The sequence below is a fragment of the Podarcis vaucheri genome (genome assembly GCF_965113315.1).
Source record: "Podarcis vaucheri genome assembly, chromosome: 6".
NCBI classification, from domain to species: domain Eukaryota; kingdom Metazoa; phylum Chordata; class Lepidosauria; order Squamata; family Lacertidae; genus Podarcis; species Podarcis vaucheri.
In genome coordinates this window covers 104753238-104764814 of record NC_138764.1, presented here as the reverse complement: position 1 = coordinate 104764814, position 11577 = coordinate 104753238, and the positions used below count along the sequence as shown (strand labels likewise).

General features: G+C 48.9%; 1 protein-coding gene and 1 long non-coding RNA gene across 2 annotated transcripts in view; one reads left to right on the top strand and one right to left on the bottom strand.

Annotated features, from left to right (window-relative positions):
* Positions 1–11577, bottom strand: part of LOC309534413 — a 97075-nt gene that overhangs the window by 18871 nt on the left and 66627 nt on the right. The window lies entirely within an intron of this gene.
* PLAGL2 (PLAG1 like zinc finger 2) lies at positions 93–11459 on the top strand. The gene is made up of 4 exons (XM_082226211.1): positions 93–228; positions 2377–2475; positions 2891–3247; positions 3882–11459. Exons 3-4 carry the CDS (start codon positions 2997–2999, stop codon positions 5083–5085), a joined length of 1455 nt encoding a protein of 484 aa, XP_082082337.1. The 5' UTR covers positions 93–228; positions 2377–2475; positions 2891–2996; the 3' UTR covers positions 5086–11459.

The following is an 11577-nucleotide window of genomic DNA, read 5'->3' as shown; positions in this document are numbered from 1 at the left end:
GAAAATAAAGGCGAACGAACCGCCGCCGCCTCAGTCCCCTCAGCCGCCGCCGCCACCTTCTCCTCCTCACGGAGCGGTTCCTCTTCCCCGCAGCCTCCGGTCATGGGGCCTCCGCCGCCCGCTCAGTTATCACAACAAGAGCTGGGCCCGCCTTCGTCGTCGTCTTCTTCCTCGCCTTTTCCTCCAGCCGGGACGAGCCAGCGGAGGGGAGCGACTCGCGGGGTGGGGGTGAGCGAGCGAGCGGCCTTGGGGGGTTGTGTATTAGTGGCGGGGGTGGGGACGGTTTCTCGAAAGTACGCATGCGCGGGGGTGGCGGGGGGGTTGATGGAGTTCGGGGCGCCAGCATAAGAACCCCCCCTCCAATGTTAGGGACACCCTCCCTCAGATAGGCCATAATATTCCAGTAGCGCCGTGCGCGCGTTTACAGAGCCACAACAACAACAAAGGTCAGTTCCCTGCCCCGAGGAGCTTCCAGACTTAAGGTGGGAAACGGGCGGGCAGGAAGAGCAGGTGCAGCTCTGCTTCGTTGCAGGTGGAAGCAGGGACGGGACTGGAGGAAGGAGCCCTGGGGCTGAAGAAGGGCAGAGTGAGGGGGGGTCGTAGCTAGGAAGACACAAGCCTCTGTGCCTTTTGGAGGGAAGGGTCAGCGGTGCATACTTGGCATGCAGGAGGCTCCAGGATCAACCTCTGGCGTGAAAAGGATCCGGTGGGAGGTGTTGGGAAAGACCTTTTCTGCCCCTAAGCTGCTGCTGCCAATCAGAGCAGACCATTTGAGACAGTAATCATGGCTTGGAATGAGGCTGACTCCCATATTCCGTTGCCAAGAGAGAAAATACACAGAGAACTCCATCGTTTCTCTCCCCTTAAAATAAACGTGAAAAACTTGGAGCTTCCTGTAGTAGAGGAGCATATGGGATTTTAGTGCTATGAACTCTGCTTGCCCTGTTCTCCCCCTTCTATCCTCACTTCTTCCATAAAACTAGGTTAAGCAATTTCTGCACCTGTTTATTCGAAGAGGGTTCCCTGAGTCTTGGATGCAGTAAAAGCAACACAACCTCAGCCACACAAACAGCATTTTAGCCGCTCAGGTCTTACTTGAGCCCTTGGCTATGCAGAAGGCTTTCCGTTGGTTCTGCATGCTCACTGTCCAGAGTGATGATGGGCAGTTTCTTTTCTGCCTGGAGAGGGAAGGGCATGAGAGAAGAAAAGTGCTGGAGCTCTGGCTTTGTGCCCACCTCCCCTGAGAAGGCACATGGCCTTGTCCTGATTTGACCTACTTGGATGGAAACACTTGGCCCCAGCAGAATGGCAGCCTGCCCTGTTGGCTTGCCAAATTCCCAGGCAGATGTGCAAGTACAACAATCACATTAAAAATAAATCTTGGCATCCCTCCGGCAGGTGATGCGAGTAGGGAACGTCACTTGAACAAGGATCAACAGTAAGCTTTATGAATTAAGTGAAATGGCAGGGATGAGGCTATAGTCAGAAGGTTGGGGCCTCTAAGCTGTTTCGTTTCAGTGGCCCTCCTTTTGAAGCTGGTTGGGGGGGGGCGTAATTTTAGTATGAGAAAGCAACTGAGAGGTGCCAGGGCATGTACAATGAAGAACTCTGACTCAACCATCTTCTGAAAATGATGTGATGTTTACATAGGACCATCACTGTTGTGGTGCTTTACAGTGTACAGTAGCCCAATCTTTCCCAAAAGGCATTTGAAATTTAACAATGTAAATGACAAAACAGAAACAAGGGCATGCTTCAGTTTCCCAGATGTAAAATGTAACCAATAATTATGTATCTAGTAGGCCAAGATAAGGACATTATGGTGCTGTGACTTTTTGTTCTTCAGAACAAAACACATACTTCAGAAATCTCAGAGCTGCTGTAGAAAGCCTTCATGTGGTCTTACCAGCTGAGCAGTTATCAGGTCTTTCCCCCCACCTCCTTGGCTTCCATTGCTATGGGGCTGGTGCTCCCAGATCACTCGTCTCACCCCCAAATACATTTTCCCAATAGCAATCGAAAAAGTGACAACTGTATTTAGAAGATCAACAGAGGAATGGGGTAGAGCAGGCAAAATACTTTATTCTCAGGTTTTGAAAGGTCACCCCAACACTTCTGGAATTTGGATTGTAACGGTGTAGTTTCCATCGCCCAAGTGGGAGTATTCCAGGCCTTATAGCAGAGTGGCAATTTACTGGTCCTGCTTTCCCCCCATACCAACTGCTTTGCCTGGCTGGAATATATAACTGAACCCTGGCTTTGCCTCTTGCTGGCCTGGGTAGAGCATATAAAGAAGTGTGAGGGGGGCAATGTACTAGCCCACTGTACAAAGGTAAAAGTTACATGAGTTTCTCTCTCCACTTTTGCCTCCTGAAGGTTGCCCAGAAGGCAAGGCGTCCCTGAGTGGAAAAGGTTCCCACCCCTGCCCTTACATCATGCAGCTCACCTGATTAAAGCAGTGTACTAGTTCAGTGGGTAAGTGTTGGGTAAGGTAAATGCCATCTCCTTTATCAGGCATTTGCAAAAGTAAAAGGAGTGTCATACACTGAATCCAAGACACACTGTGTCAGAAATGAAACCTCAAGATGAGCTGGACTGTGTCCTGAGCCTTTTTTTTAAAATGCAGACAGATTTCCACTGTTGCTGCAATCATTATACACTAACATTGGCATTTAATATTGTGGTAATAATCTCTTCTTTAAATATTGAAACTGAAAACAAGTCACAAGTGCTCTTTAAAGGTTGATGTTGACATCTAGGAATCTAAATCTTTTCCTGTACTCAGAATAGGACTGGTGCCTAAAAGTAGATTTAAAATGTGGAGTCCTGTCCCCCCTGCTCTGTTCATGTGCCCATTCACTTCCCTTAAGCATTCAATTCATCATTCCAGGTAGCAACCTCTTCTTGCTGAAAATTGTCAGTGGGTGTGACTATACCAGTGAGATGCCCATGGGCAGGACTTCTGCTTCATTTGGCCCTCCTCTGCTAGGCCTGCCATGACCGCATTCTTCACCAGCGTCCCCAACTGGATTCAAGATGCAAAGCAGGAGGAGGAGGAGACAGGCTGGAAACTAGTCCCCCGCCCCAAGGGCCGAGAAAGCGAGAGCCAAGGGAAATGCCAGCACGAACCGTCAGGAGCCTCCTTCCCCAGTGTGGATAAGCTGAGAACAAACCCAGAGCAGAGACCGTACGGCTGCCCTCAAGTGCACTGTGGCAAGGCCTTTGCTTCCAAGTACAAGCTCTACAGGTATGTAGGGGGGATGGGTTGGAGCAGGTATGTTCAAAGTCCGGCCCGGAGGCCTAATTTGGCTCGCCGGTCAGTTTAATCTGGCCCCTGCTGCAGTTTATCACCTTGGGCAAACTGCAAAAAGAAGCTCAACAACTTCAACCCTAAAAGGTCAAAAACTTTGGTCGGCCCTCACGCATGTTCACTTCATCAAATCTAGCCCTTTCTGAAAAAAGTTTGGACACCCCTGGGTTGGAGCGTTGGGCTAGGACGGAGCAGCCTCAGGTTCAAACTTGGCCATGGAACAGGTTTGTTTTAGAGCAGTGTTTCCCAAGCGTGGGAAGGATAACTTACACTATGCAGCCATAGATGAAGAGTTTGGGGTTGCTGGTGAAAGGCAACAAACCTCGCCACACAAGCCTCCATAGCATTCTCCCCTCAGGTCCCATTTATGATCTGAATGGTGTAAGATGTGTGGATGGGTTTGGCAAATGCCAAATTCTTCGCTCTCCTTCACTCCTATAACTCTTAAAACTGGGAAGAGGAGAATCTCCTTGCCCAAGCTAACCTGCCCAGCTTTTGTGGTGCTTGTGGTGGGGGCGGGGGCAGGGACACAAGTAAGCTGCTTATAACCTGCGCTTCTTTTCCCCGCAAGGCACTTGGCCACCCATTCTGCCCAGAAGCCCCACCAATGCATGTACTGTGAGAAGATGTTCCACCGCAAGGACCACCTTCGCAACCACCTGCAGACACATGACCCCAACAAAGAAGCTCTCCACTGCCCAGAGTGCGGCAAGAACTACAACACCAAGCTCGGCTACCGGCGCCACCTGGCCATGCATGCTGCCGCCAGTGGCGATCTCAGCTGCAAAGTGTGCTTGCAGATGTTTGAGAGCACCCAAGTCCTGCTGGAGCACCTCAAGGCCCACTCCCGGAGGCCCTCGGGCAGCGTGAAGGAGAAGAAGCACCCGTGTGACCACTGCGACCGCCGCTTCTACACTCGCAAAGATGTGAGGAGGCACCTGGTCGTGCACACGGGCCGGAAGGACTTCCTGTGCCAGTACTGCGCCCAGCGATTTGGCCGCAAAGACCACCTGACCAGACACATGAAGAAGAGCCACTCCCAAGAACTGCTGAAGATCAAGACGGAGCCAGTGGACATGCTAGGCCTCCTCAGCTGCAGCTCAGCCGTGGCAGTGAAAGAGGAGCTGAGCCCTGTCTTGTGCATGGCATCCCGGGATGTGATGAACAGTAAGAGCTTCCCTGGGATGCTGCCAATGGGCATGTATGGGGCACATGTCCCCACCATGCCCAGCTCAGGAATGCCCCATTCTTTAGTCCCTAACCCTCTGCCAATGGGAATGAGCTACCCCCTGGAGTCGTCCTCCCCACCACAACCTCCCCCAAAGTACCAGCTTGGATCTACCTCATACTTGCCTGACAAGCTCCCCAAAACAGAGGTGGACAGCTGTTTGGCAGAGCTCCCTGGAGGCCTGTCCCTGGTGCCTGGTGAGCCATCCTCGTCCTCTCCTCAGCCTATCACCCTGGAGGAGACTCTGCTCTCCAAGAGCCCCGCTCTGCTTTCTGAGGCTCTCTGTGCTGCTAACATGGACTTCTCCCATCTCCTGGGCTTCCTCCCCTTGAACCTCCCGTCAATCAACCCTCCCGTGTCCTCGGCGGGTCTGGTCATGGGCTATTCACAGGGAGAGACCCAGTCACTCCTCACCACTTTGCCACCGCAAGAGGCGCCAGGAGCTGCGACCTCCCTTGGCTTCGGAGCACTTCACTCGCTGCCCTCCATGTTCTCTCCTGGTTTGGGTGCAACCACCTTGCCACGTTTTCACCAAGCGTTCCAGTGAGGCAGCCGGGGAAAGAATGGGACTTCCCTTCGGCGTGTGGATTGGGTACGGCAAAGGTGCCCGGATTTGTTTTCCTTCCTACCGTAGTCTGGGAAGGCTTGAGGGGAGGAGTGCCTGCGTGGACTGGGCTTTGATGTGCGCCTCAGTCCCAGACAGTGTGTAGGCTGCTGCAAATAGAAATTCAGGTATTTCCCCAACCTTGTTTGTTTGGTAAATCAGGCATCACACTGACCTTCCTTGGGGCTTCCGTCCTCATTCCACTTTAGGAGGTGATTGAATCAGGTGTCTGCCTCACGTTAGGGCACAACATTTCTTCTGCATTTCAGCGCCTCAGTCCACAGGGAAGGCTGGAAGAGCCTGTTGTCGCCCACTGCCCTTCCCACAGCACCTCTGCTGGTTGCACCCACACAGTGCTGAGTGCGTGCAGAGTCAACACTTCCTTTCTTCAGAGCCGCGTCATTAAGACTCATTCCAACCAAATCGTGTTTACGCACCCGTAAAAAGTCTTCCCATCCACCCCTCACCCCCACCATTGCAAATCAGGAAGCGCCAGGAACACCGTCCTTGTTTCTGGCGCAGCTCGCACACTGTTTACACAATGGAATCGGGTCTCCCTGATTTCACTTCACTACTTCCATTTCTTCCCCTGTGGGGAAAGCAAAACTGACTATGGATTGCTTTTGCCAATTTAGCTGACTGCCCTGTAGGTCATGTTCCCTTAAATCTCAGCGTGGGTCAGAAGGGTCCTGCAGCCCAAACAGCCCGGCTTGTTTTTCTGTGTTTGTGAGCACTCTTTCCCAAGCATACGCAGGGATGGAGGGGAGTGGACCACGGCCTCACCTGTTAATGGAAGCTCGTTGCTTGAGGGCTTCTCCCCACTTCTGTGGCTTACTTAAGTTCAGCACTGAGGTCTGCCACAATGACTTGCAATTGACACTTGGTCCTTGGCTTTGAAGCACAAAGGAGATTGCTGAGAGAAGCCAATGCTTCAGCCCAGCAACAACAAGTCCTGAGAAGAAGCTTCCTTCTACCTCACCCCAGTGCTTGTTGGAGGAAGCCATTGGGCTGTGCTTTGCAGTAGCCACAGAGCTCAATATTTCAGCCTCATAGGCATTGGAGTGGGCTTGCCCAAGCCGTTCCTTTGCCCAAAGGACTAGGGCCACAGTCTTGCTCTCCCAGTGGCTCAGCAAGACTTGTGCCACTTGCCTCTTGAAGGAAGTTTGGTAGCATTTGTGGGTGGCAACTTTGACCCAGCTGTGTTGGGTTCTCAATATGCCTTCGTACCCTTGTTCCTGCGCCATGGGTCTGCTTCCCAAAACTTCCTATGCTCTTTTGTCTCCTTGCGACCTTGCATTCCTTTGTAAGACCCCCTGGGCTTTTCTGTCTCCCCCCACCATTGAACAGCCTGTTCCTAGCGTTTCCCCTGTGTTCCAGGAATGTGTTACCCAGATAAAATGAGGGCTGCTTCGTAGTGTTTTCTGCGATCTTGCACCCGTACAGTAAACCAAAGGGTGGGGACATGCAAAGAGTGCAGTGGCTGTCCGGGTTGCTGTCTGCTTCTGCTGTGACAGTTCAGGGTCCTTGCGTGCTTTGTCTTCCAAGGCAAGTTGATGAACTGGGCCCATTGGTGCTTCCCAGTTGCTCCTGGGTTTCTGCTTCTCCATCATGCATTTGCGTGCTGGGTTTGCTGCTTCCTTTCTCCCTCTTGCTTGGATTCCACTTCCTTTTTCCCTTGCCATTTTAGCAAGCTACTTTCCTGGACTATTCTGTCTCTTATCACAGCAAATACCTCATGAAGTAGGTTCCCTTCTTCCCTGTCCTTATGAACTCGCACTTGGTAACCTCGTTTGGGGTCAGTCTGCCTGTGTGGCACTTCAGGGTATCTTCACGAGCCCCAGATGTTCACTTCTTCATACCTCAGATATATACACACATATATAAATAAATATACGGGGTGGAGTAGGGGTTACGACAGTAGGATCTGTTTCTCTTGCTTGCCTGCGTATAAGCCTACCTCTGCCTTCATCCTAAGATGTAGTTAGTGGTCGCTCTAGAGCCCCTTCTGCTTCAGCAGATACATAGCAAGTTTGTTTTCTACTAGTTCCAGTTAGTTCCAGTTTGCTTTTAAGGTCTGGGTTTTTCTCCCATTGCCTTCCAGTGTTTAGATGCTTTCAGTACAGGATTCCCCCTCCTGTCGCAAGGACAGGCTTTGTAGGCTTAGCTAGCCCTTCTCTAGCTGGAATTTTTTCATATCAGTTTAGTATTTTGCATTATACTTACCTCAACAATAGCATGTGAAAGTGAGTTCCACAAGCCATGCTTCTTGATCTGTTTTTAAGACGTTGCCTTTCTAATTTCAGCGAGTGCCTTGCGCTGGGTAAATAGGAGAGTGTCTGGGCTTCTCCTTATCATTCAGTATTTTTAAATACCTCAGTTGTGTTTCCTGTTCCTCTCTTTTTCCAGAAATTGCTGCACAGTCTCTTATGCAATCCTCACCACATCCCTACCTCGACACTTGTGATAAATCTCCACACTTCTGCCTTCTTCAGACTTTTGAACGTAACTGATCCACGATTTTCTCAGTTTGAGTTGCCTTTTTGTTGTGTGACTCTTCCAGTTTTTGGCAATTCCTGCCTTGTCTGTTGCCTGCTTTACTGCTTCCAGCCTTGAGTTTTGACAAAAGTCTGACTCAGGAGAATATTTCAGGCTATAGCCCTTGTTCTTTTGAATATGTCTCCATGACTTGTGTTTCTTTGCTCTTATTACCTAACCGAAGATATAGGTAAGATCTCTGTGCCCTCCAACCCCGCCCAGTAATTCAGAGCCATCTTGGACCCCAAGCTTAGTATTCACGTTTATACCAAAATATTTCTCTGCTAATAATTTGGGGTGGGGTAAGAACTTGAGTGAGAACCATCCACTGAAGCCATGTTCACATGTTACATATGTAAGATTTGCCATCATGTCCCTGTGTTCTTCAGCCAGGATGCATTTTGCAAGAGGAAAAAGCACAGAGCAGCTCAAACTGGGCTGAGGAGGAGAAATGTTGCAGAATCTTCTGTCCCACTACCAGGGCATTCTCTCTGTGCAGAACTAAGTTTTCTCTGAAGTTTTTTTTTTTGGGGGGGTACTTCCTCCACCCCTTTTAGCTTTACTCAGGAGTGAAATTGTCTGAATCCGAATCTGCTTGGCAGGTAGCCTGGTCGTTGTCACAACTAGGCAGTGGGAAGGAGGCAACACTTAAGATAGGAATTAGCAGGTTCCTCCCCTTGGTGCCTAGCCCAGAGATAGTGCTACAGTAAAAGGAAAGGGTCCATCATTCTCACTGCTCGTCAGGACAACTTTCAGGTTACCTGGAAAAGTTAGATGAGCTGATTATCTTACCTAGTAGTTGTTTATCCTTATCCCATTATTACACTTAATGACAACTAGTTCTACAAACTTGTAGCCGGTGGAAATAAGGATATTTTCTTTGTGTTAAGTGAATTTCATTGAGGCTCATATTATTTGGAAAGCTAAACAACTGGTCTGTATTCACCCTTTCCAACTGGCATGTGGTTTTTTTAAAAAAAAATACTTCAGTTGTTTCCTTCCTTTTGATCCTAAATGTGGCATATTTATAGGGGACTTAATTTCACACGACTTGTTTCATAGTGTGATGCCCGTTGTGAAGTAGAATTGGGTCTTGGAGTTAAAGAGGTTTCATTCCTCCTCGCAGAGAGAATTCAGCTTTAACCAAGACCATTCCTTCATCTCCCCCCTCCCCTATTTTCCTAGAGCTTACAAATGGTTCAGGTCATGATGAGGTGATCTTGCCACAGCCATGCTCTGTTAAATGCCGCTTGTATTCTTGTGTAGTCCAATCTGATATTTACCACCCTTTCATGAACCATTGAAGGCAAAAGGTTTTTCTTCCTTTATGGTGTGGCAGATGCCAGTTCATGCGGCACAAAGACTGGTAGGATCACCTGTTGAAGATTTCTACCATGTCAAAGGGGGGATTGGCTAAAATGGCTGAAGTTTGTTGGATCCTCTTGGCCATTTGATCAGCCTTGGTGTACCTTTTAAGCCTCCCTCTTGAAGAAGCTGGTACTTAGACCCTTCCTAGCTTTAGTGATGCCAGTGTTACAGCACCCCAAACATTTAGCTTTGTGGTTTCTTCCTGTACCAGTTAGCCACCTGTCTTATGCCGAATGCTACAACATCGCAGCTCTCTGTGTTGGACTCTTTCCTATTGACCAAGCTGTTTATTTCCCTTTTAGTTAGCAATAAGCCCAATGGCTTTATTTTACCAGCACTGACCTCTTCTCTGTAAATAGTAAACTCATCAAGGGGCAGGGAGGGTTGTACCGTCCCTTCCTTTCACTGGCACATCTTAAAACTCATAACCCATTTTATTTTCTGACTGACATTTTATTTTCTAACGCGCTCTTCTGTCCCAGAACGCTTTGCTCTCCCGTCCTTTTGTGTTCAGATGATGCCTTTGCAAGTTCTTTTGTTTCTTGCCTTGTTTTGTGGGATTGACTGTCCCCAAGAAGAATGTGTCCTTCACAGCAGTGGAATTAAATTTTAGAATACCACTATTTCTAGACTTGCCCATTAGAAAGGGCGAAAGCGAAAAGTTGTGCAGCCTCCTGGGATTAAAAGGAAGAGGGAAAGTTAACATCTTTTGGATTAGTGTTACATAGGAATCTTTGCTTAAATAGTTATGCCAGATAAAATGAATGACTGCAAGTGCAAGCTCTGTGCAAAGAGTTAGACCTACAGTGTGTTGTCTACATGTGCACTGCATGCTCCCCTCCCCTCTGCTTTGGTGGTCCTAGCAGAAAGGTCCCCTTGACTGCCAGATCTTAACAAAAATGGTGAAAATGGTATGTGATCACAAAGTGGGAGTTTTGTGGCCGAGAGAGTGAGCACATACGTTGTTGAACCCTCTGTGATTCTGGCTTGGTTTGTGTCTTTCTGCATTTTTTGCAACAGCTGTTTCCTTGGGACATCTCAGTGCTTCCTCTCACCATCCACCCAAAGAAAGAAATGTTATGTGTTGTGTCAATGAACTAAGTATCTCTCTGCTGTTATCCATGGCTGTTTAAACTGACCCCCCCTCCAAAAAAAATCTAGGTAGTCTGGAATGGCTGCCTTCGCCTTTCCAGTTTTAGTGTGTTCTCAACCTCTAGCGAGCATCTCGTTAAAACTCTGGGTTTTTGCTTAGTCTTAATAACTAAGAGCTGTGGTTTGTTTTGTTTGTTTTTAAAATTGAATGCTTTGTAATGTGTTTTAACCAAGGTTTTACCCTACCTGCTAAACAGGATGCTTTTGCCTTAGAGCAGGCTGTGGGGCTATACCCCCCGCCACACACACACACACACACTTTGTGATCTGCCACCTCAAGGCGCCGGCCATCACTCCCATGTACCTGCTGCTGCTTGCGATGGTGGCCATGTTCTCATAATTTCATTGTGCTTCTGTGTGCATCTAAAGGATGGTAAGGGAACAGGGCAACTGCTGTCACCCATGAGAAAAAGGGGGTGATGGAGGCATTGCAGGAAGGAAACAAGACTTGGTGGCCTGCACCTCCCCAGAGAGGAACTGAAGCCTGTGGGTGCCTGCGCTTGGCATGGCACGTGCCCCGGGTCAGACAGCTGAGCTCTGGTTGCTCCTGCAAAAGCCTTAATAGCATACACTGTGACTCTGGTGTGCTTTGTACTGGGCAGGGTGGGGGGCAGGGAACATGGGCAGAGGACAACATAACCTGCCTGCAGTGGGGCACGATTCTTGCTTTGGAATTTGAGATTTGGGACAGCATCTAGGAATGCTGTATTCCTAGTCATTTTTCACGGGAAAGTTTCCTGTTCCTCTGAACAGCACAAGAACTGATGGCTTGAACTCACAGGTGGCCCCTCTGCCTGAGTGTGTCTGTCCCGTGACTGTTTTTGCTCTCCTGCTCAGGGCTGTGGTCTTAACAGCTGAACTTTCAAGGGCTCATTTGGAATTTCTCCGACCTTGCACCTTGCAAGAGGGAGCTGACCTCTTTGGCTCACCTGAGCCGTACCTGCCTCGTCTCCCAAGCCTGCCCGCCTGCCTGCCCTCCGCAAGAGCCACCAAGGCCCTCTAGGCCTGAAGCTGGGACTTCTCAAACAAATCTAGCACTTTTTCTAAATACAGCAAATAACCTCCTCTGATGAAAAGTATTGTAGGACTTCTTACAAGTCCAGGTTTTTAAAACTAAAGATTGAAGTGCCATTAGGAAGTGTACAGTTCACCATTGTTCAGTTAGCTTTTCTTTTGTCTTACAGAATTAAGTCCAAAATGAAAGAGGGTGTGTTTTGTTTTTTTAAAAATGAAAATGCTTATTAAAAATGTTTGAAGTATAAGCTATGCTGTTTGTTTGTGGGAGTGGGAACACCTATGAACAACACAGGTTGTATATACTCAGGATCCATATTCTCTATCATCCTGCTGGAGCCTCTGGCTCTTCCCTAGAAACCTATC

Bases quoted from the DNA above. Each gene is read 5' to 3' on its own strand.
- PLAGL2 (XM_082226211.1), top strand. From the start codon at position 2,997: ATGACCGCATTCTTCACCAGCGTCCCCAACTGGATTCAAGATGCAAAG. The intron at 3,248-3,881 runs GTATGTAGGGGG...TTTCCCCGCAAG, and splicing joins TCCAAGTACAAGCTCTACAG to GCACTTGGCCACCCATTCTG.